This window comes from Buteo buteo, chromosome 19, assembly GCF_964188355.1.
Source record: "Buteo buteo chromosome 19, bButBut1.hap1.1, whole genome shotgun sequence".
Classification (NCBI taxonomy): domain Eukaryota; kingdom Metazoa; phylum Chordata; class Aves; order Accipitriformes; family Accipitridae; genus Buteo; species Buteo buteo.
In genome coordinates this window covers 20,554,558-20,577,101 of record NC_134189.1, presented here as the reverse complement: position 1 = coordinate 20,577,101, position 22,544 = coordinate 20,554,558, and the positions used below count along the sequence as shown (strand labels likewise).

General features: G+C 40.7%; 1 protein-coding gene across 1 annotated transcript in view; it reads left to right on the top strand.

Moving 5' to 3' along the window:
• Nucleotides 1–465: 465 nt before the first annotated feature.
• The window catches only part of CRACR2A (calcium release activated channel regulator 2A), a 45,084-nt gene continuing 23,005 nt past the window's right edge, over nt 466–22,544 (top strand). The window contains 5 exon segments of the mRNA XM_075051884.1: nt 466–527; nt 5,861–6,007; nt 12,942–13,032; nt 15,864–15,959; nt 21,135–21,322. Of these exon segments, the coding sequence (XP_074907985.1) occupies nt 466–527; nt 5,861–6,007; nt 12,942–13,032; nt 15,864–15,959; nt 21,135–21,322 (584 nt within the window).

Here is a 22,544-nt window from a genome sequence, read left to right as displayed (position 1 = left end):
CCTTTTCTCCTTCCGACTAATTACAACAGTTTTCGAGAATTTTTAATATCCTTGGGATGCGCAAGCCAGTGTGCTGTTAGTGCTATGCCTCCTGACTATGTTCCAGGTCTTGTTTAGGGCTACAAAAAGGCTCTTTAAGAGTACCACCCAGAGATCTGTCCCAAAGCTTGATATGCATGGGTGGCACGGCATGTGGGAGAATGTGGGAAGGTATCTAGAGAACTTCTCACCTCCAGTGACTTGGAAGTTCACTCCCGAACAACTACAGAACCCTGATGAAGTGATAGAATTTTTGAAAGGAAAATGCTGTGGCTATCCCAGAGACACACAACTCACTACACTGTGCTGGGCCCTGGCTGGTATCTACCAAACACTGCTTGATATTAGGCAGCATCCTCAGGGGGAAAAGGGGGAAAAGATGGAGAATACAACAATAGGCACTGTGGCTACCCCAACCCCGATAACATGCACCGTGGCTACCCCAACCCCGAAGACAAGCACCGTGGCTGCCCCTACCACGACAACAGGTACCGTGGCTACCCCTATCCTGGTGACAGATACTGCAGCTAAACCAGAAAACCAACCTGTGCCAGTATCAGTCGCCCCTGTACAGAAAAAGAAACACACAAAGAAATCAGTTCGCTTAGTGAGAGATGAAAGTGAAGCAGGGTCATCGCGAGAACAGGAGGAAGAGGTAGAACCTGAAATAATTACCCGATCTCTATCCATGAGTGAGTTGCGTGACATGCGAAAAGATTTTAGCCGCCACCCAGGTGAGCACATTGTTACCTGGCTGCTCCGGTGCTGGGATAGTGGGGCTAGTAGTGTGGAATTAGAGGGTAAGGAAGCCAAGCAGTTGGGATCTCTGTCTAGGGAAGGGGGCATCGACAAGGCGATTGGAAGAAAAACACAAGTTCTCTGCCTCTGGAGGCGACTTCTGTTAGGTGTAAAGGAAAGATACCCCTTCAGGGATGAAGTTACATGTCACCAAGGCAAGTGGACCTCCATGGAGAGAGGTATCCAGTACCTGCGGGAATTAGCCATGCTGGAGGTGATTTATAATGATCCAGAAAATGGGCAGTCACCCACAGATCCAGATGAAGTCCAATGCACACAACCGATGTGGCGGAAGTTTCTACGAAGTGCACCACCAACCTATGCCAACTCATTGGCAGTAATGTCCTGGAAAGAAGGCTATGGACAAACGGTGGATGAATTAGCTGTCCAACTCCAGCAATACGAAGGAAGTCTCTCTTCCTCCCTACGGGCCTGTGTCTCAGCTGTAGAGGAATTGTCCCGAGAGTTCCAGCAATTCAAAGTGGATATGTCCTCCTCCTCACCTGTACAGGCCCGCATCGCAGTTATTGGGAGTAAGCGTTCCTCTGCCCAAGAGAGAGGAGAGAGAAAGTACACACGACGGGCTAACCTGTGGTTTTACCTGCGTGACCATGGAGAGGACATGAGGAAGTGGGATAGAAAACCTACCTCAGTTTTGGATGCACGGGTACAGGAGTTGTGAGACAAAGCAACCAGAAAAGAGGATTCTTCTTGGAAAACTGCTGCTCCAGTTTCCCATGACCAGTCCCCCAGATGCAGTAGATGGGCCGATCTCATTTCTGATCCTCTTGAAGGGACTTCTGATTCACATGTGCAAAAAGTGAGTAACGGATATTCTAACCAGGATTAGAGGGGCCCTGCCTCCAGCCAGGTGGAGGAGAGGGACAACCGAGTCTACTGGACAGTGTGGATTCGATGGCCTGGCACATCAGATCCACAGGAATATAAAGCTCTAGTAGACACTGGTGCACAATGTACCCTAATGCCATCAAGTTATAAAGGGGCAGAACCCATCTGTATCTCTGGTGTGACAGGGGGATCCCAAGAGCTAACCGTATTGGAAGCTGAAATGAGTCTAACCAGGAATGAGTGGCATAAACACCCCATTGCAACTGGCCCAGAGGCCCCGTGCATCCTTGGTATAGATTATCTCAGGAGAGGGTATTTCAAGGACCCAAAAGGGTACCGTTGGGCCTTTGGTATAGCTGCATTGGAGATGGAGGAGATTGAGCAGCTGTCTACCCTACCTGGTCTCTCCCAAGACCCTTCGGTTGTGGGGTTGCTGAAGGTTGAAGGGCAACAGGTGCCAATTGCCACCACGATGGTGCACTGGCGGCAGTATCGCACCAACCGAGACTCCCTGATCCCCATCCATAAGCTGATTGGCCAACTGGAGAGCCAAGGAGTGATCAGCAAGACTCGCTCACCCTTTAATAGTCCCATATGGCCCGTGAGGAAATCTAATGGGGAACAGAGACTAACAGTAGATTATCGTGGGCTGAATGAAGTCACGCCACCACTGAGCGCTGCTGTGCCAGATATGTTAGAGCTTCAATATGAACTGGAATCAAGGCAGCTAAGTGGTATGCCACAATTGACATTGCTAATGCATTCTTCTCCATTCCTTTGGCAGCGGAGTGCAGGCCACAGTTTGCTTTCACTTGGAGGGGCGTCCAGTACACCTGGAATCGACTGCCCCAGGGGTGGAAACACAGCCCCACTATTTGCCATGGACTGATCCAGACTGCACTAGAAAAAGGTGAAGCTCCAGAGCACCTGCAATATATTGATGACATCATTGTATGGGGCAACACAGCAGAAGAAGTTTTTGAGAAAGGGAAGAAAATAATCCAAATCCTTTTGAAGGCTGGTTTTGCCATAAAAGAAAGTAAGGTCAAGGGACCTGCGCAGGAGATCCAGTTCTTAGGAGTAAAATGGCAAGATGGGCGTCGTCAAATCCCTGCGGACGTGATCAACAAGATAGCAGCTATGTCCTCACCGACCAATAAAAAGGAAACACAGGCTTTCTTAGGTGTTGTGGGTTTTTGGAGAATGCATATTCCAAATTACAGTCAAATTGTAAGTCCTCTCTACCAAGTTACCCGGAAGAAGAACGATTTTAAATGGGGGCCTGAGCAACGACAAGCTTTTGAGCAAATTAAGCGGGAGATTGTTCATGCAGTAGCTCTTGGGCCAGTCCGGACAGGACAAGATGTTAAAAATGTGCTCTACACTGCAGCTGGGGAGAATGGCCCTACCTGGAGCCTTTGGCAGAAAGCACCTGGAGAGACCCGAGGCCGACCCCTGGGGTTTTGGAGTCGGGGATATCGAGGATCCGAAGCTCGCTATACTCCAACTGAAAAAGAGATATTGGCAGCATATGAAGGAATTTGAGCCGCTTCAGAAGTGGTTGGTACTGAAACACAGCTCTTCTTAGCACCCCGACTGCCGGTGCTGGGCTGGATGTTCAAAGGGAAAGTTTCCTCTACACATCACGCGACTGATGCCACGTGGAGTAAGTGGATTGCACTGATCACACAACGGGCTCGCATAGGAAACTCCAGTCACCCAGGAATTTTAGAAGTGATCACAGACTGGCCAGAAGACAAAGATTTTGGAATGTCGCCAGAGGAGGAGGTGGCACGGGCTGAAGAGGCCCCGCTGTATAATAAACTGCCAGAAAATGAGAGGCAATATGCCCTGTTCACTGATGGGTCCTGTCGCATCGTGGGAAAACATCGGAGGTGGAAGGCTGCTGTATGGAGTCCTACACGACTAGTCACAGAAACTGCTGAAGGAGAAGGTGAATTGAGTCAGTTTGCAGAGGTGAAAGCCATCCAGCTAGCTTTAGACATTGCTGAAAGAGAAAAGTGGCCAGTGCTCTATCTCTATACTGATTCATGGATGGTGGCAAATGCCTTATGGGGGTGGCTACAGCAATGGAAGAAGGGCAACTGGCAACACAGAGGTAAACCCATTTGGGCTGCCGCACTGTGGCAAGATATCGCTGTTCAGATAGAGAAGCTAGTGGTAAAAGTACGTCACGTAGATGCTCATGTACCCAAGAGTCGCGCCACTGAAGAACATCAAAACAATCAGCAGGCAGATCAGGCCGCCAAGATTGAAGTGTCTCAAGTGGACCTGGACTGGCAACGTAGAGGTGAGCTATTTATGGCTCAGTGGGTCCATGATACCTCAGGCCATCAGGGGAGAGATGCAACATATAGATGGGCTCGAGTTCGAGGGGTGGACTTGACCATGGACACTATTGCACAGGTCATCCATGGATGTGAAACATGTGCTGCAATTAAGCAAGCCAAGCGACAAAAACCCCTGTCGCATGGGGGGCGATGGCTGAAATATAAACAGTGGGAGGCCTGGCAGATTGACTATATCACACTCCCACAAACACGCCAAGGCAAGTGCCATGTGCTTACAATGGTGGAAGCAACCACTGGATGGCTGGAAACATACCCTGTGTCCCATGCCACTGCCCAGAACACTATCCTGGGCCTTGAAGAGAAAATTTTAATGGCAACACGGCACCCCAGAAAGAATCGAGTTGGACAACGGGACTCATTTCCGAAACAACCTCGTAGACACCTGGGCCAAAGAACATGGCATTGAGTGGGTATATCACATCCCTTATCACGCACCGGCCTCCGGAAAAATTGAACGATACAATGGACTGCTGAAAACTACATTGAAAGCGATGGGGGGGTGGAACTTTCAAACATTGGGATACACATTTAAAAAAAGCCACCTGGTTAGTTAATACTAGAGGATCCACCAATTGGGCTGGCCCCCGCCCAACCAAGACTTCCACATACTATAGAAGGGGATAAAGTCCCTGTGGTGCGCATGAGGAGTATGTTAGGAAAGACAGTCTGGGTTAGTCCTCCCTCAAGCAGAGGCAAACCCATTCAAGGAGTTGTTTTTGCTCAGGGACCTGGGTACACCTGGTGGGTGATGCAGAAGGATGGAGAAGTTCGATGTGTACCTCAGGGAGATTTGATTTTGGGAGAGAATAGCCAGTGAATTGGGCTGTATAATATTCAACTGCTAAATAACCTGCCAATGCATGTCATTGTAACTATAATGTCTAGATGCCATATCAAGGGTATTACTGTAAGAATTACCCAAATGACTGCAGCATGGACTTTGAAACTGAGCCAAGTACAACAGCAATAGAACTTGAACTGGCACCCAGCAATTTCCTCAAGATCAACATCTTCGACCTGCAGACCAAGGGCGTGAGTTGCACCAAATGTACTAGCCACAAGTTCCAGAGGCAGCATGCAACAACCCAACATCTCACACCATCTCTCTTATCCTGAAGAACTGTTACAACAGATGGAGTCCCAAAGTCATGGACTAAATAAATCGATGGACACATTAGAGGAATAGCCCATAGGCTAAAGGAATACCATTTGTGTGTGTGTGTGTGCAGGGGGGAGAAGAACAAGTCCATATACTTATATATATATAAGACAAGGAAAGTGGTAGTGGTTGATTGGAAAATGTAAGATCTGGGCATGATGTAGATGGTATAGAATAAGGGGTGGATAATGTCCTGGGTTCAGCTGGGATAGAGTTCATTTTTACAGGAACCTGGGAGGTGGGGGGCATAGCCGGGGCAGCTGACCTGAACTAGCCAAGGAGCTATTCCATACCACGTGACATCATGCTCAGTAGATATATAGGGAGCGGGCCGGGGGGTGGATCCTTCTTTCGGTGGGGAAAGTGGCGGAGCGTCGGGTCCCGGGCGGTGAGCAGTTGCACTGTGCATCACTCTTTTTGTATACTCGTTCATTAGTACCGTTGTTGTTGTTGTAATTCCTTTGTGTTGTCCCAGTAAACTGCCTTTATCTCAACCCTCGAGGTTCCAGGTTTTTTTTCTTTTCTCTCCTCCATCTTCCCCCCATCCCACCGGAGGGGGGCGGGAGGAGTGAGCGAGCGGCCGCGTGGTTCTTTGTTACCGGCTGGGCTAAAACCACGACACCTGTATGATCTCTTCTTTCAGTGAGAGTGATGTGAAGCAGCTTTGGTTGCAGCTGAGAAAAGACAAACCTCATTTACTTTCCAATTTTGAAGAGTTCCTGGTCAGAATTTTTTCCTAGCTCCAAGAAGCAGATAATGAAAAGAACGAGTTGGAATGCGCTCTGAAAAAGTTAGTACTTCTCTTTGTTGGACTGTTTGTGTAGTTTCACAACTATCTTACCTACTATTGGAACCTTTGAAATAAACAAGGTATTTCAGTGAAGAACTAAGGACTATAATCACAGGAGTTCCCGTAACATAAAATTTTATTATAATATTTTATATATAATATTTTATTAGTCATAAAGAGTACCATTAAAATTATTTATAATGCAGAACTGGCTGCAATTAGCTTTTCTCTTCCAGTTAACAGATTTTGTTGACTGAAATTCTTTTGCAGATGTTTATTATTGCATTGCAGTTCTAAGACAATATTAAGCAATTTATTTCTAGTTAATCAGTTTGATTCCAGGGGACAGTCAGATTTACCAGTAAATCTGGTAAATTGTCTGTGTGCTTTGCAAACATTGCATGCAGAAAAGCTATAAATCTGGATTAACTGGCCAGAGAAATGAGAGGTTTAAGATGTTAAAGCAGCACAAAATACTGATACCAGTGAAAATGAAAGTTAACAAATATATATATCTAAAACAAACATATGAAATATGGTAAACAATATATATTGGTTTTAGATATAAAAACATATATAATATGTGTGGATATATATAAACAAATATATAAAGCGCTTATAAAAAACCAAATATATAAGAACTAAAAATTAATAGATCATCCTTTAATATGTAGCTATCTAGAGGGGAAAAAATTTTGATGCTAAATCTAAATAGAATGCAAAATGATGCTTATAGTTGAAGTTCCCCTGTATTTTTATTATAAAGTGTCACTTCTGAATTTCAGATTCTTACAGATTAAGTAATAAAGGCAAATATATTGTTGAACATTTACTTCATTTGTTCAGCACTCTCCTGGCTATTCTGAGAATGTGACAAGGCTTCTGAAGAAAGAAAAACCCTAAAAACGTATGGTTATTAAAGACAATTGGTTTATATTGATAGCAGCGTTTTCATCTAAGTCTACAAGTGTGGTTTTAGCCTTCAGACAGCTAGTCGTTTGGAAACAGCATAGAGATAGTTGTGCTGTCTCTTTTAGACTAGAGATTATTAACAGCCATGTGTGATGAGGGGTTTGTGGTTTTTGTTTCTTTTTGTCATACTTTTGCCAGTGTTTTTTGGGAACTGAATGAATAAATTCGTTGAATAGCTGTGATCGGCACAGAGGTGCACAGGGAGTACATTAACATTACCTGACTTTTCTGACTGACCTGAAATCTCCACCTTAAAAATGCATTGGATTTTTATGCCTTTGTAGCAAAACCAGGTTTTAGCTCATTTCTTCTTTCTGTTCCTCCTGATAACACCTCTAATTTCAGCACATAGTTTGTTGTTTTGTTTATAATGTAGAGCTGGAAGGATTCAGAACTATCAGAGGAGTAATACTGTCTTTGGTAACAGTGGGGATGAATAACCTCTTTTATTGTAAACTATGTACAAATAACAGGAAAACTCAAGACAGACCATATAGAGGGGTGAATTTTTTTTTATACTCACATACTTATTAGCACTAAGATGCATGTGTCCACATAGACTGGCCAGGATTTACTGTGGGGTCACAGAAAATAAGGGATGTTGCTTATTGAGGTCTTATCATCATGTCTCCTGGGTTCTTCTTCATTGGTGACAATAGTACCCTTTGAAAGCTGAGAATGAATGTGATCTTTCCTCTTTCCTTCCTGACTCACCTCTGTGAGTCATTAGGCAATAATGCAGTCTACTGTCAGCCTTTTTTCCCCTTTCTTGGATGTAGGCTGTGCTTTTGTCTTAAGTTGTTTCTTTTTTTCTAACCTGGATGCCCTCAGAACCTTTGTGTGCATGTGCTGAGATCTTTATGCCCTGCCAATCTATGCTGTCAACCCATGCCATTCTTCTATACCTGTTTTTTGTCTTTTCCTCTGGAGCTTTCACACATGCATATTTTCATTCATGAACCTGAATCCTGTAGTCTAAGAGACCCAGGAGTTTCCTCCTGTCCTGGTTCAATAGATACAGTATGCTGCTGCTGTTCCCACTTGTAGGTACAGCCAGTAGTGAGGCTGAACATATATTCTCAAGACACACACATGGGGGACTGTGCAGACTGATGCTGCTTAGAAAGCAGTGCCTCTGCTGGCACCCACCTAAACACAAGCAGCATTCACACAAACAGGAAAGATGACAGCCTGATCCTGTTTCTCCCATCCAGTTTATCAGGAGTGAATTTTATTAGTGAAAACATACACACATGCTAAGGCCTAGTCATCTCAACACTTTAATTCTTAATCTATACCAGTGTTAACACATCTCTTACAAACCTGTTCTCACAGAGCTCAGTAAACTTACAAATAAGTTTATAGTACATATGTATAACATGCAGCATGATCCTCCATAGAGGAAATTTTTGGTACTTTGTTGGGTGTTACTCGAAGGCATAGGGTTGGTCTCCCTGTGAATTTTTATTTATATATATTTATTTATGTATATGCATGTGTGTATATATATATATAAGCTTATATATTTAAAGAAACCTTCTATATGCCAAGTAAGGTATTTTCCACAGAAAAAATGTTGGTAATTTTTAAATACTCTCAAAGAAGACATTTGCATATTGTACTGTCTACTGCTGACCGTCTTACAGGTACTAGTATTTTTGTCCTCTGAACATGTAAATTATGTACCGTGCACACTTGGTGTGTGACTGTTTTTATTACTTAGTAACAGGCCGTGATTTTTTTCTAGCATTAAAGGCCTGCTTTAGCATTTCGGGTAAACTGACCCACTCTGATTTTTGTCAGATATTAACCTCACCTCAGTTTTATATTAAGCAGTTAAGACAATTGTTGGAGAAGAAACTTAAAACCTACCACTGTGATCCCTTAGTCAAAGAGTTTCAACAAAGATTACTAAGAGGATATCAAATATATTCCTGATACACTCAGAGAAGAGGTCTATCGGATGTGGTGCATCGGATATATTCTGTGCCAATATAACCATGGGTGTGTTTCTCCTTTTAGGTGATCTGTAATTCTGGTTCAGTACAACAACAGCCAAAATACTGCTGATGCGTTCTTACACAGAACTGAATACACTTTAAGGAAAACAGAGCAAACAGCCACATTTTTATCCCAGAACTGGTGGTGTTCTCCTTACTGGTCTTTGTCATCATAAAGGAATTGATGATGAGCTGTTGCCTATATTTGTAGATTTTGAGGCATGATGAAAATATGAGGCTTAAACACTCTCCTTTTAAAAATACTAATTTGCTTCTTTATTTCCTTTTATTTAAACAAAAGTGAGAGACTTTTACTGCGGTAATGTATCAAACCAAATATTGTACATATATCTGGTCTGGTGCTGGAATCAGCAATAGCTAAGCTATGCACTGGAAGTGTGGACTAGTAGCTCCATACATTCATCCATTTTGCTTTGGCATCTACACAGTGGATACGATTTTTGTTTGCCAGGATAAGTTAGTTCTCCTTGATTTTCTGGTATTTGTATTTGATTTTAAGTGCTAATTTAAAATGAGATGGCTTTTTAAATTTGGCAGTGATGTTTTTTAAATAATAGGGTAATGTATTGAGTGGGGAAAAAAGCAGTAGATGAACTTCACTGTAGATAAATGTAAGGAAGATAAAATAATTTAAGTCATGCTTACGTGATGCTGAACTTGGAATGGACAGTTACAACTCTGGAGAAAGCCCTTGGGGTCATTGCAGAGAGCTTCCTGAAATCATCAGTTCGGGATGCAATGGTAGCCAAAAAAAACCAGTAGAATGCTATGCATGATCAGGAAGGGTACTGAGAGCATGACAAAGCATGTTTTTGTCACTACATAGAATCCTGGTGCACCCACTTCTTGAGTACTGAGGGAAGTTCTGGTCTCTGCAACACAAGAAGACTGTAGTGGAATGAAGAAAGGTACAGAGAATGGCAACTCAGTGGTTAAAGGAATGGAACAGCTATTCTGACTGAGCTGTTTTTAAAAGGTAGGATCTCTTGAGTGAGGAGGTAAAGGCTGGAGTGGGATACCATAGACTGTTACAAAGCCATGAGACCACTGACTAGGCTGAATGAGGAACTGTTGTTCTTCAAATCCCTAGCAGTAGAACCAAGGGGCATTTAAGACTAATAGGAAGTAAGCTTAAAACAGGTGAGAAAGAAACCTTTTTCTTCTAACAGCAGATAAAATCTTCAGCTGCCATTAGCTCTGTCTGCTGCTGTGCTTTGCATTTGAAAGACAAACCTAGTAAAAAGGTGGACTGTGTTTCAAACAACAGAGTTTTAAACAGAAAGGATAAATGTAAGCGTAAACTGGAAGGGAAGGATGAGCTGACTTCTCATTGGGCTTAGCACAGGACAGTGTCAGAATCCACCTTTGGTGAAAGAACAGGATAATCAGCATCTTGGGACACTGTGCGCAAATGACTGTTTTTTTAAGGGGAAAGAAGAGCCATTACAACAAACTGCATGAACAGCAATTGTGAAACCCAAACAATTCACATTGCAGCTACATGAAGGGGCAGAAATTAAACCCTTGTGAGTGTGTTGATTGTGAGCTCATCATCTGAACTTAGGGAACTCACATTACATTCCATTTTGGTTAATGTGCTCAACAACAGCACTGACTCCCTTCTGTCTCCATCTCTATTCCACAGCATTACTGGAAAGAGAAGGATCACGTTATCAAATATTGCTGAAATTATACAGTTATGCGTGGAGTAAAACTGGATGGTGTGATCCCAGGGAATAGAGATTTTAATGAAAACATTTTGCATTTTTCACGTAACAATGATATGCCCTTGTGGCTTTAATTTTTTTCCCCTGACTGCATGTGGGGATTATTTGCCAGCTAATGTATTGGATTATTTTTTCTGCTGCTTGTTGGTTACGTTACTTATAATTGTGTTACACTTTTGCTTATAACAGGGTATTATTTTATCTTTCTGTTTAATTTGATCAGAGTTAAGAATGGTAAACCGTGAATGAAATGCTTGGGGAGTATTCAGCCTGCAGAAATGGCATGTGCTTATGTGCCAGACCAGCTAAAAAGGTTTCTAAATGGAGAGGTACCTCCTGGATGTAGCCTTGATGGTGCTGCCATATCTTTTACTTCCAAACACATAAGAGGAAAGAAACATCTAAATCAGCAGCTTAATAATAGAGGACTAAAGTTATTCTCCCTGTCACACAGAAGCAAAGAAAATCTTTATGATTCCCATGGAAACACTGACTGCTGTGCAATGTGTTCTGCCGGTGCAAAGTTATGGGATTTTTCAGTACATAGTCAATCTAGCCCTGATCAAAGTGACATTATACTGCATGAATACAGTGGTTTTAAATATGATCTTAGCACCTCTGCCATAGCTTTCTAAATAATTGTTAATTCATTATGAATTTGTGTCATTTAATTCTATTGACTGCTAATTTGTTATGAAGCATTTTCTTAGTTTTAAGAAAATAAAATTTGAGACCAGAACATGACCTGACTTTACACTATAAGGGGCATTAAGTCAGCAAAAAGGGCTTCTGCATTTTCTGGCACTCTCCATTTGAAGCATTGCAGTCACATGAAAACGCTCTTGTCTGGGCTGGTTTTCTTACCTAATCAGAGTTTACAAAAATATAAGTGACAGCAATTGGTTTACTCAAATTGGTGTAGCTTGATATTAGTTTATTGCTGCTGTAAAGCCTGAAAAAATGTCTTCCCCCACCTCATTTTTTACATGTGCTTGAAAATGCACGCTGGCAGTGTCAAGTGTTCTGATGTTTGAAAGGGGGAGAGAAAGACTTGTTTCTGATATTTCTCACTCAGCTTAGGTAAATTTTTTGAAGTTTCTTTCCAATTTGCTTGGCTCTGAGAAGAGAATCAGGCCTTTAATAAGTGAAAACATGTAATATGTAGAGTATTTGGTACAAAAAAAAAAAAAGTAGATACCCAGATTACAATATTAACAGGGTTTTTTTCTACTGTATATTCCTTGTCTTGCTCTTACTGATGTGAATGCCCTAGGAGATGATGTACTTTATTTGTAACAGATGCATTCTGCAGATTGCTCAAGGAACAGCTCTAGAAAGAGGAATGTGGGGGAACATACAGTAGTGTCCTATAAAGACCCTATTAGTCTCTGTTAAAAATCTTTCTAGGATGTCCCCTGAGTTTGATGCGAAGTGATTTTTGCTTTTCAATTTCTGGACTAATGACAATAGAATAGCATAGTAGCAGAACAAAGCAGCTGTCTTTTTCCCTTTCAACAGTTAATTTTTTTCTGCCCAAACCAAAGCATCTGCTCAATGTAATCCTTCATGTATCAAACTGCAGGGGTATTAATTGCAATATTCTATTGAAAAAAGTGAGCTTTGTAGGTCCTTCTTTTTTCCTACTGTCAGATACACTTGTGCACAGCATATTTATTTCTGTTCCTCAGCTGGGCTTTTCAAATTTGTTTCAGCAAAGCTGTTAGAAAGGCAGTAAGGCAACTTTCAAGAAGTCTGTTCTAGCTGAAACCGTCTTAGACATCATAGAAGTACCTCATTCAATGCTCTTGAATGGTGAACAGTGCAGTTCCAGAGTGAAAAACCATGAAGCTGCAGTGAAAATACTTTTAACTGGCAAACTTAGGCTCTGGAATTCTTAGTATTGTCACTAGGAAGCTCTGTTCCTTAAACCTAAGATTTACTAATCATTAAAACTGTATAATGAACAGCTGCTTTATATGGAAATGTCAGATGTGTAGCTTTATTAGCCTTTGAGCTGTTGAAGCTTGCCTTCCATGAGAAAAAAATAAAAACTTAATCTGTGACCTTTCCTGCACAAAAATTCCTATTTTCTTAACCCTAGAACATTCTCTGGAGCTTCGTGTTAAGGCAGAAATGTGGGGTTTAGCTCATAATGAGCCATGACTTGAAGTACTGCTACAAAGGCCCACTCAGTATGCTTTTATCTCTTATTAGGAAAATTGCTGCTTATGATGAAGAAATCCAGCATCTCTATGAGGAAATGGAACAGCAAATCAAAAAGGAGAAAGAGCAGTTTCTTTTGAAAGTGAGTGTCTCTTTGTTATTGTGGGCATGGATTCTGCTCCCACTTCCAGTGGTTTTATACTCATTCTGCATGTGAAATGAAAGCCCACAAAATGTGTTTCACAAAAGAATAAGAAAAAACATCATTTACCTCACTGCTACTTTTGTACTGATCCAGGCTCTGCAGCTTCAAACTAAGTGACTTTTTGGATGGGAAGAGCATTGATGTCCTGTGCTCAGTGGTTGGCACACGGTAGCAGCTGTAAACTGAAAGTTGAAAGTCAACGGAACTACAGCCTCATTGTATTATCAGTGCTGCTATAGGTCCAACTTCTGGTCACAATTAGGAAAAATGCTCTTTGAGGTTGTTGAGAGCGACACTAATCCTGTTGAGTTCTGCAGTCTCTGCTTTTGGGGAGGGGATAAGTTCTCACTGAAGAACAGCAAGAGATAAATCAAGCGATGGTAATTTCTGAAACTACCACAGCTATTTGCAAAATAAACATAGGTCAGATTCTTTTGTCACTGCCATGGTGCTTCCAGAACACCTGACAATGAATTTTTATGAAGTCTTCTTTAAATCTCCTCTACTGCTTTCATAGTCTTTTCTTTGGATTTTTCTGTCCTGTTTTTTCTCCTAAAACAAGGACACTAACAAGAATTCCCAGTATGCTCCAGGAAAGAGTCATCTTAGAATCATTTAGGTAGGAAGGCACCTGTGCTACTCCTGACTTTGAGACTAGATCAGATTGCTCAGGGATTTGTCCAGTTGAGGTTTGAGTATGCAAATGATTGAGGTTCCACAGCTTCTCTGCGTGGCCTGGGAAAACCAATCATGACCTACTGGCTCATGCCTTTTTGTTGTCTTGAAAGCAGTCATATAAATGAAACAATTATATGGTTTCAAGCAACACATGGTACACAAAATATTGCCCAAACTAGTGGATATCCATCAATTATTGCCTCCATTCTCAATTAAATATGATATCTAAAAAATCCTTTTGTGATCCACATATATAAAGTATTTTTTGTTTCCTGACATAAAGTGTGTTAGAGCAAAAAGAGCCTTCCTCAGCTGTCCAAGGTATTAGTCTTTTCACTTGCCTCACAGGATAGTGAACCTGAATTAGAATTGTCAAGTTTTTTCCATTCCAAGCTGAGAGCAGTTTTTAGTGGTGGATGAGATAAACCCTTTATAAAAAGTTTGTATATCAGCTGAAGGATAAAAAGTATTTGCAACTTTGCCTGACAGCAGTTGTTGTGGAAGAAATGGTTTATATGCTCTTAATAGCCCTCAACTGAAGTTGTATTGAAAATCCTAAAACAACAAAGACTTTTCCATTAGCAATGATTGTTGGATCTCCTAATTAGTTCTATATTTGAGGTAAAGCCATTTCTTTCAAGCTTTTTCATTAAAGCTTCCCACTGAAGCTATTTACAGTTTAGTCAGCATTCACACTAATGGTTGTCAGGCACTCAGGAAGGTTTGTTTCTTGGCATGACTAATTTGGGATTTGGGGAGATCTGACTGTTAAATTCTTTCTCTAATGCAAAGTCTCACAAAGACTTTACAGCCTGGAGAGATGCATTGATGCCATGTAAAAGGAGAATTATTATGGCTTGAGTGAAGAGCAGCTCTTGAAGAATACATTTAAAGAAATTGGTAAGATGCAAATAAGTAAAAATTGTAGCTATTTGCGATACTTAATACCCTGCTGACTGAAGGTTGTACAAAAGGGGCAGTTAGTCTGTCTTTTTCACTTGGATATATATTGTTCCACATAAGAAGCCAGTTAACGTGCATTTGGTTACGTGTACTGCTGAAGGGGAAAAGCATGTAGGAACTGCTGCTGTCTTGCAGGAATTTTTATTTTTGTTTAGAGGCATTTTCCTGGGGACCTTAGAGAGTAGAAGCCTGTTGCGGAGGAACAGGACAGATTCTCAGCTGATATGAACTGCTGGAACCCAATTTTACTCAGGGGAGGTCTGACAATTTGTCTCAGCTGAGGAGTGTCTGAAGTAGTAATGCCAAATAGGACTGGGAGTTCCCAGTGATGGCAGGATACTTAGTGGACAGGTTGATATAGTTGCTAAGTGAATGGCAGAGCCTGAAGCCCAGATCACTTGCTTATACCAGCAGGACATCTGTGACAAATTGTTGTTAGTGATGGATTTTAAAGGTAGCAGGTATTGTTTCTTTTATTTCAACCTGAGTTTCTGTGCTGTGTGTCAGTAGCCTGTATCTCCCATGTCAATCCTGATATCTTGTATGTGAGTTGCAGAATAGCTCTATAATAATTTAAATTTGTCCAGGTTGTTCCATCCAGTGCATTCTTAGCAGTTGTTTTTGTCAGCAGTTGTCTGGTTCAGGAAACCAAATGTGCAGAAAGCTATTCAGTTTTTTGCTGGTTTTTTTCCTGCTTGTTTAGCTCTCTGAAACGGCTCACTGCTGCAACTGATGAGCATGAGTGCTAGTGTATAAGAGGATGAGGGTATATGTAGCTGGAAATGGGAGGATGCATTCTAGCTTCATTGATTTAGGTTGGCTAAGCTCCTAAGGCTCATGCCTAAGACAGAAGACCTGCTTCTGCTTTGTAGACTTGATACCTGCTCATGTGCAATCAGCACATCCTGGAGCAACTGCAGTCGTTGAAGTTGCTGGACTATACCAGTTTACAGAAGCTCAGAGTCTAGATTCATGAGAGATACCATCCCTAAACTGAGTTCTATCAGTAGCTCATTATGTTCACTGTGAAAAGCTTTCCTATTATTTTCAAGCCTGATGCCTTACGTCTCCTCCTGCTGACGCAGTCGTGCTGTTCTGTTAATCCATTTCCTCTTTGAATTTTGCAGGACACAGAGAGGTTTCAGTCCTACAGTCAAGAGCTGGAGTGCAAGCTCCTGTCAAAAGAACAAGAACTGGAACAATTGGTTCAAAAACAGAAAAGGGTATTAATTTATATCTATTTTTTAACTCTGATTTATATCTATTTTTTAACTGAAGGATCATTTTTATTTGTTCGTATGATTTTCTTTAGGTACTATTTTAGGTCCCAAAAATGCAAGTTGGTGTGATGTGGTTCTGCCAGACTGTGACCCTCTGTTGCTTTTGTGTCATGAGTGTAGATACCTGAATGCATTTAGAAGTGGAGTTATGACTGCTAGACTTCTATGCATGTACTTAGGAAAAATGTTACCCTCTATTTCTAAAGCAGTTTTCCTTTTATATGATAAAATGAAAAAAAATGCTGCAGGTATTCTCCCCGGGTACTAGGTTAATTTTGTGAAAATGTAGCAGAATTCCACTGCCTTCAGTGTGCTAGGAACTGGCTTAATGCCCAGACAGCTCAAGAGCAGAGAAACAGTGATTTGGGTCTTACAGTGTCCACCTTTGCTCAAAGCTTGTACCAACTACTCATTTACTTATTTTGGACGATTCAGCACTATGAACTTGAAATGCTTCCTCCTGAACAACCTGCTTCTGATACATCTCTCTGTGATAACTGTTTTATAGCAGTGCATGCTTATCTTGAATGGTAACAGCTTGTCAAGTTCCCGTATTAAAGCCTGATGTGTTTTACTTCTTAAAATGCACGGCCTGCTTCGGGAAGCAGAGTATTTCTGCATGTGTGAACTTGCTGTAAAGTGTCTCCAAGGTCAGTGCATGAAAGACTAGCGATAAGGAAAGCGAGTAGCACTGGAATTTAAGGGGCTGGAATGGGATGATGTGAAACCAACTCCCTCTATAGAATATGAATATAAAATACATGTAAAATTCCTTTCCCTGGCAGCAGTGCCATTCCTGGGAAGTAGGAGAGAAGTAAAAGGGGAAGGGAAGGAAGAGGAAAAAGGAGTTTGAGGGCAGTTTCCTAGTTGTGTGTAGTTTTTAAGATCCTCTTCTGAGGAATGAAGCCAGGTGCTGCTGAAGCTGATGGGAACTGTAGGATTGTACTTGAGTAAGAGGGGAGAGAAAACTCTAGCTTACTATAATTATGCAAGTTTAGCTGGTAAGGATATAGGACTGAACTAAAAGGCCATTATATAATTGAAATCAACTGCCTGATGGTAATTACCTTTGTTCAGTACCACTATGAATCAGAATAGATGTGATTTTATGCAGGCTGTTTACCACATTGCAGCACTATAATGAAATAATCTATATTTTGAAGATACCTGTGGGGCACAGAAATCAGGCATTTTTATTGTGAAGTGAACTGCAAAAATACAAGAAATTAACATAATTTTGTAATGATTATATTTTAATATTGTCCTTTTTTGATTGTGGTTTTTTTGGTTTTGTTTGCTGTAAAGCTATGTTTAAAACTTAGTTATCAACCAGTAGTTCTGTAAAACTCTTCTTCTGTGGTTCTATAAAATATTTAGAAGCTATTCAAAGGCTTACACTCAATTTTAAACATGGTGTAATAAAGTAATACAGGCAGCAGTTTCAGGAAGGTTAATCTTACGATTATGGTCTACATTGCCTATTGTCTACTGTTGCCTATCTTGGAGAATATAAAACAATGTCTGTGTTATTTTTATTACTATTGGTTTTTATCTAATTTTATGGGGTTTTTTCTTTTCTATTCATTGCATTGTTTATTAGTAGTAGTATTACTGTGTTTTGTATTTTATTTGTAATTTCTATTATTTATCATTTCCCCTCTCCTTTATGAATTCGCATGAGTCTCAGCAAGGGTGCTTTTGAAGGACAGGATCTTCATACTACCATAAAAATTAAACTATCCCATTTTATTTTTATGGAAAGGAATCTATGTTGGACAAATGGAATTCACTACTTCTAATGATGTGATGAGTGAGATAATTCTATTCAGATGATTAATGGCATTTGAAACTTTTGTCATTCAACCAGCTGATTGGTATCCATTGTCAATCTTAGATGCAATATTTGGTATTTTTTTTTCTGGTGTAGCAGCCTAGCCTGTTTATTTGAATGCTGAACTCAGTGTAGTTAGAGACAGTGTTTTGTACATATATTTTTCTAATTCCTAATGAAGATCTCTGAGAGTGGCTCTCATCTTTCCTCAGATCTGTTTTTATGATACTATAACCCCACTCATTTTCTGGTATTACTCTTCATTCACCTAGATATTAATGTGTGCTAGGTTCACTTCCACTCATCTAATGTTTTTCTTATCCAGAGCACTCTGTCACTTTCACCTCCTCCTTTTGGATGGAAATATACTTTGATAATTAAATCTACTCTTGCACATGCTAATGGTAGCTTGGTTTAATTACACCTTCCATGCTTGATTATATAAGGGAACCTCTTGGGAGTAATACAAATGCTTTTTTCCAAACTTCATTAATAAGCCTTCTTCTTTTCTTTCTTTTTTTTTTTTTTAATACAATCTAATTATTCCTGTTATTATCAAAAATGTGAATGGGAATTTCCAGACAAGATGAGTTCAGTGTTGATTCTGCTGACTTAGCCAGAGGGAGTCTTCTTTATGAGGGTATTCTGCCTGGCGTGACTGAAATACTGATCTGATTCCATGTTGACTGGCCTTCTGTAGGCCAAGATTCCTTTGGCTAGGCCTTTTTGCTGACTACCATGATCTTGAATTGTCAGCTTGCTCTGCATGGCTTAGATAAAGCACAAACTATTCTCAGTAGTGTTCCTCCAGGGATGTGTGATGGCATGTCTCAGAAGGAGGCACTGAGGACAGAGGATGTCCAGCATAACATCTAGGGCACAGAATCTTCTATTAGGGGAAGAAAGTAGGTGTGGATGAGGTAAAATGCAGGAGAGTTACTGGGCTTCTCACATAAAATGATGGGTTCTGTGCTGATGACGGCCACGCGAAAGCATGATCTTGGGATTCTGAGTGAGAGATCCATGAGAACATGGATCAATAGCACTCAAAAATGCAATCAAGTCATAGAATTGTTAAGAAAGGCATAAAGAACAAAATAATCACCAGCCTTACAACACTGTATAAATGTTTCATCTTCCACATGCACCTGAAATAAATAGGAAAAAAAAAAAAAGAGGAAAAAATACAGAAAGGCTGCTGAGCTAAGAACAAGGGAAAGCATGGAGAGTGCTTAATGTATGTGTCTTTGAGGGACAGTAATAGCTGTCCTCAGCTACAGTTTGCTTGTATTGGACAATCCCAGTTCTTTACTTGATTCTAAACATCTGAGTTTTTCCTCCGATTTTGTCAAAAAAAAGAGAATATACACCCTTGGCTCCTGTGTCTCTGGTTGACCTGTGGTAATTGGTTAACTCTTTCTGCTCCCTAGATTTTCTTAAACATGGCTGTGGGCCGTGAGTCCTTCCCAATCAATTTTCATCTGCTTGATGACCATGGGAGCCAATCTGCAGCTCCAATAAGCAGCTAGAGCCTGTAGAGTCTATGCCGTTCTATACCAGCTGAGCATCGACCTAATGAGTTATTCCACTCTACTGGGAGTTGTTTAAATGAATGCTTTAAAATTAGTGTTCAGTATCACTTAAAGGATGGTATAGAAAGTGAGAGGAAGGAGCTCTGTTTTGCTGTGAAATAACCCTTTCTCCTCTTGTTGTGTCCTGGGGTTTAAATATTATGAGCATCTGCTATTGAGCATAGTTTCAACATAATTGATTTTCTCACAAAAGTAAGCACCAGGATTTACAGCAAGTATTTCTACCATCAGTACCTATGATTCTGGGAGCTGATGATGGCTACCATTGCAGTTACATTTCCAGGCCAGCCTCTGTGTAAGTTTTCAGATGGCCGTAGTGTTGTGTAAGTGGGATTTCTGCCTGCAATATGTTGCTCTTAAGCTTTTTGAAAGTTCATCTTTGTGTGATCACATTTTACTTCTCCCCAAACCACTCCTCTATATAAGAAAGTCTTGTCTTCTAGTACCTCAAGCATCTGGTCTTTTACCTAGAAATAGATAACTTCATTCTGTCAAGGAATGGAAGCAATACTCAGGAACTGAAGTGATCTATCAATGTAAACCAACATTGCTCAGCAGTAATTTGATGCCCAGCTAGTGTTCCATATGAGCTGTGAGCCTGCTGAGGCTACAGTTCAGCAGGTGTATTGAGCTGGTGCTGCTGCTGAGATAAGTGCTCCCACTCTACTCTTTTTCCTGACCTTTCACAATCCCAGCTAGAAAGTATTTTCTGCTTTTGTTTTGAACCTGGGCCTTAAGATTGCATTCAAAACCAAGACTAGAACAACAGTGGTGTTGTGGAGCCTGAACGGACTGGCAGAGCTGGATAGGGAGAGATTTTGGGTTGAGTGAGCTCTGCTTTTTGCGATGTGCAAGATGAGAGTTCTAACAAAATCCTCCACTGTGTCTCAGATCTGGAAGATTGGAGTGGTATCATTGTAATGCTCCTAGTACATTTTACATCCCTTAAAATGCATACTGAAAAAAATAAAATAAAAAATAAAAAAAGCTTTTATATCTTCAGGTCAGCAGTGCCTTCCCTAATATGAAGTGGATTAATTTTAGTCTACTTAACTTCTGCTCTGTCATCTTAATTTGCTCGGTTAGCCAGGGAGAAACAGGTGGAACTTCTTCACATACTAGAAACCACTGTCATCTGCTGTTATCTGTTTCACAGGGAGGGTGTGTGTTTCCTTTGTATATACTTTGGAGGGTGAATATAAAAGTGAATAAAAAAGCTCTAATTCACACTTCTTTGCAGATTTAGCTGAGGTGGCAGAAAGGTTACTGCTTGTTGATATTACTGGGGGTGGGTAGGTTTATCAGCTACCAGATTTAAATCTAACAGTTTTTAGGCAGAACTCTGAATTGCTCTGTGTAGGTCTTGTCATTGTGGGAAATTGCCTAAAATAGCAGTTGTGAATATCAACTAACTACTGCTAATCTGCTCTGTAAACACCTTTTTTGTGGTTTGTCCTGGTGCATTTTTGAACTGGATGAAATTCAATCATAGAGTGGAATGGCTTTGTTTTTGTGTAACGTAATTATGTCTGTACACAGAGCAGTGGAAGAGCACCATATGTGTGTTACTCAGACGTTGGCTTTGATAGAAATAGCTTCCTATTCAACTAACCTCTAAGACTTGAATTGAAAGCCTCAAAACCAAGATGCCCCAGTTAGTTATAATACTTTCTGTTCTCTTTTCTTGCATCCCAGCTAGAGCAGCAATGTACAGAACTTCTCAGTGGCAAAGAAGAAACCAAAGTAGAGAACACCAAGCTGAAGCTGACTAACCAGGAGCTGCTGAGAGACCTGGAGAGAACATCTCATGAACTAAGCCTGGCTCAACAACAGTTACAGGTGCTTCAGGAGGAGGCGTCAAGACTACATGAGGAGAAGGAAGTGTAAGTCCCCAGCTGCAGTGGTTCTAGTGCATTTGCTTAGTGTGCCAGTGAGCCTCCTTTTTAGGGTATTCAGTGCTGTGATTTAAGTTTGTGTCATAAGGAGAAACCACCAGCAAACCAAGTACAGTTCTAGGCATTTTTCCCCAAGTAATTCAGCATGTTTTCTGTAGCATATCTGGCTTCTACAGAATCTTTTGCTACTTCTTCAAAACGTTAGTGTTCTCCAACCCCCCATTTGTTGAGGGTGTTTGGAATTAAAAATCAGTTAATTGGTTAAAAATTATGTCTTAGTTTTGAAATACCAGTGGGATTCTTTACAGAAATTACAGTTGTGGCACATGATGCTCCATCCTCCTCGAAGATAAGTCTATCTGAAACTTGCTTCTCAGAATGTACTCTGGCTATGAGACAGCTAGGATGTGCTTCTTTTCTTCATCAACAGCAAGTCTTGTACATAATTTCTGACCAAGGAGACTGGCCAGCAAGATAAAACATAGCTTGTGCAGCTAAATCACAATTCACACAAGGTCTTATGGCAATCCAGAACCATCATTTTGGTGTTTCCAGTTCAAATGTTTTGGATTTCAGATTCTGACTCTGAATTAAAAAATATTTTTCAAAAAGAAATATTTACAATTCATATTTTGAGGGATAGAAATGGCCTTTAAGTGACAGATCAATCTACCTGTCTTGCTCCAGCCTTCTGCACAAAGTAAGAGTTACATTACTCTGAAGCTGTAATTGGCAGAAATGTTCACTGAAGTCCATTTAACAGAAGATAGTTTTAAAAAATGCTCAGGGATCTGTAAAACCCTCTTGTTGCCAATGGAGAGCACATGGATGCCAGACTGTGGTGCATACCTTGCCAGACTCTATACATTTCAGCAATGAACTACATAACTCAGAGCTGTGGCTGTTTGGCATATTTCAGGATAGAGCAGAATATTAGATCAAATGTCATATTCTTTTTCTCTTAAGCTTTGTGCCAAACTCTACTTAGTTATTACTAATTTAATTTCTCTTGGGTGTATAATTAATGAACTTTGTTGCTAAATGATTGTTAAAGAACAGCCACTGCGTTTAGAACACTATTTTTAGGTTTGCATGTTTGATGTGTGTTTTGGAAGTAGACAATAGAAATACTCCTCCTCAAGGTGGTTTGTTTCCTCTTTGAGGCCTCTCTTTTCAGATCCAGAGCAATGTGGAATGATCTGGTTTTAAA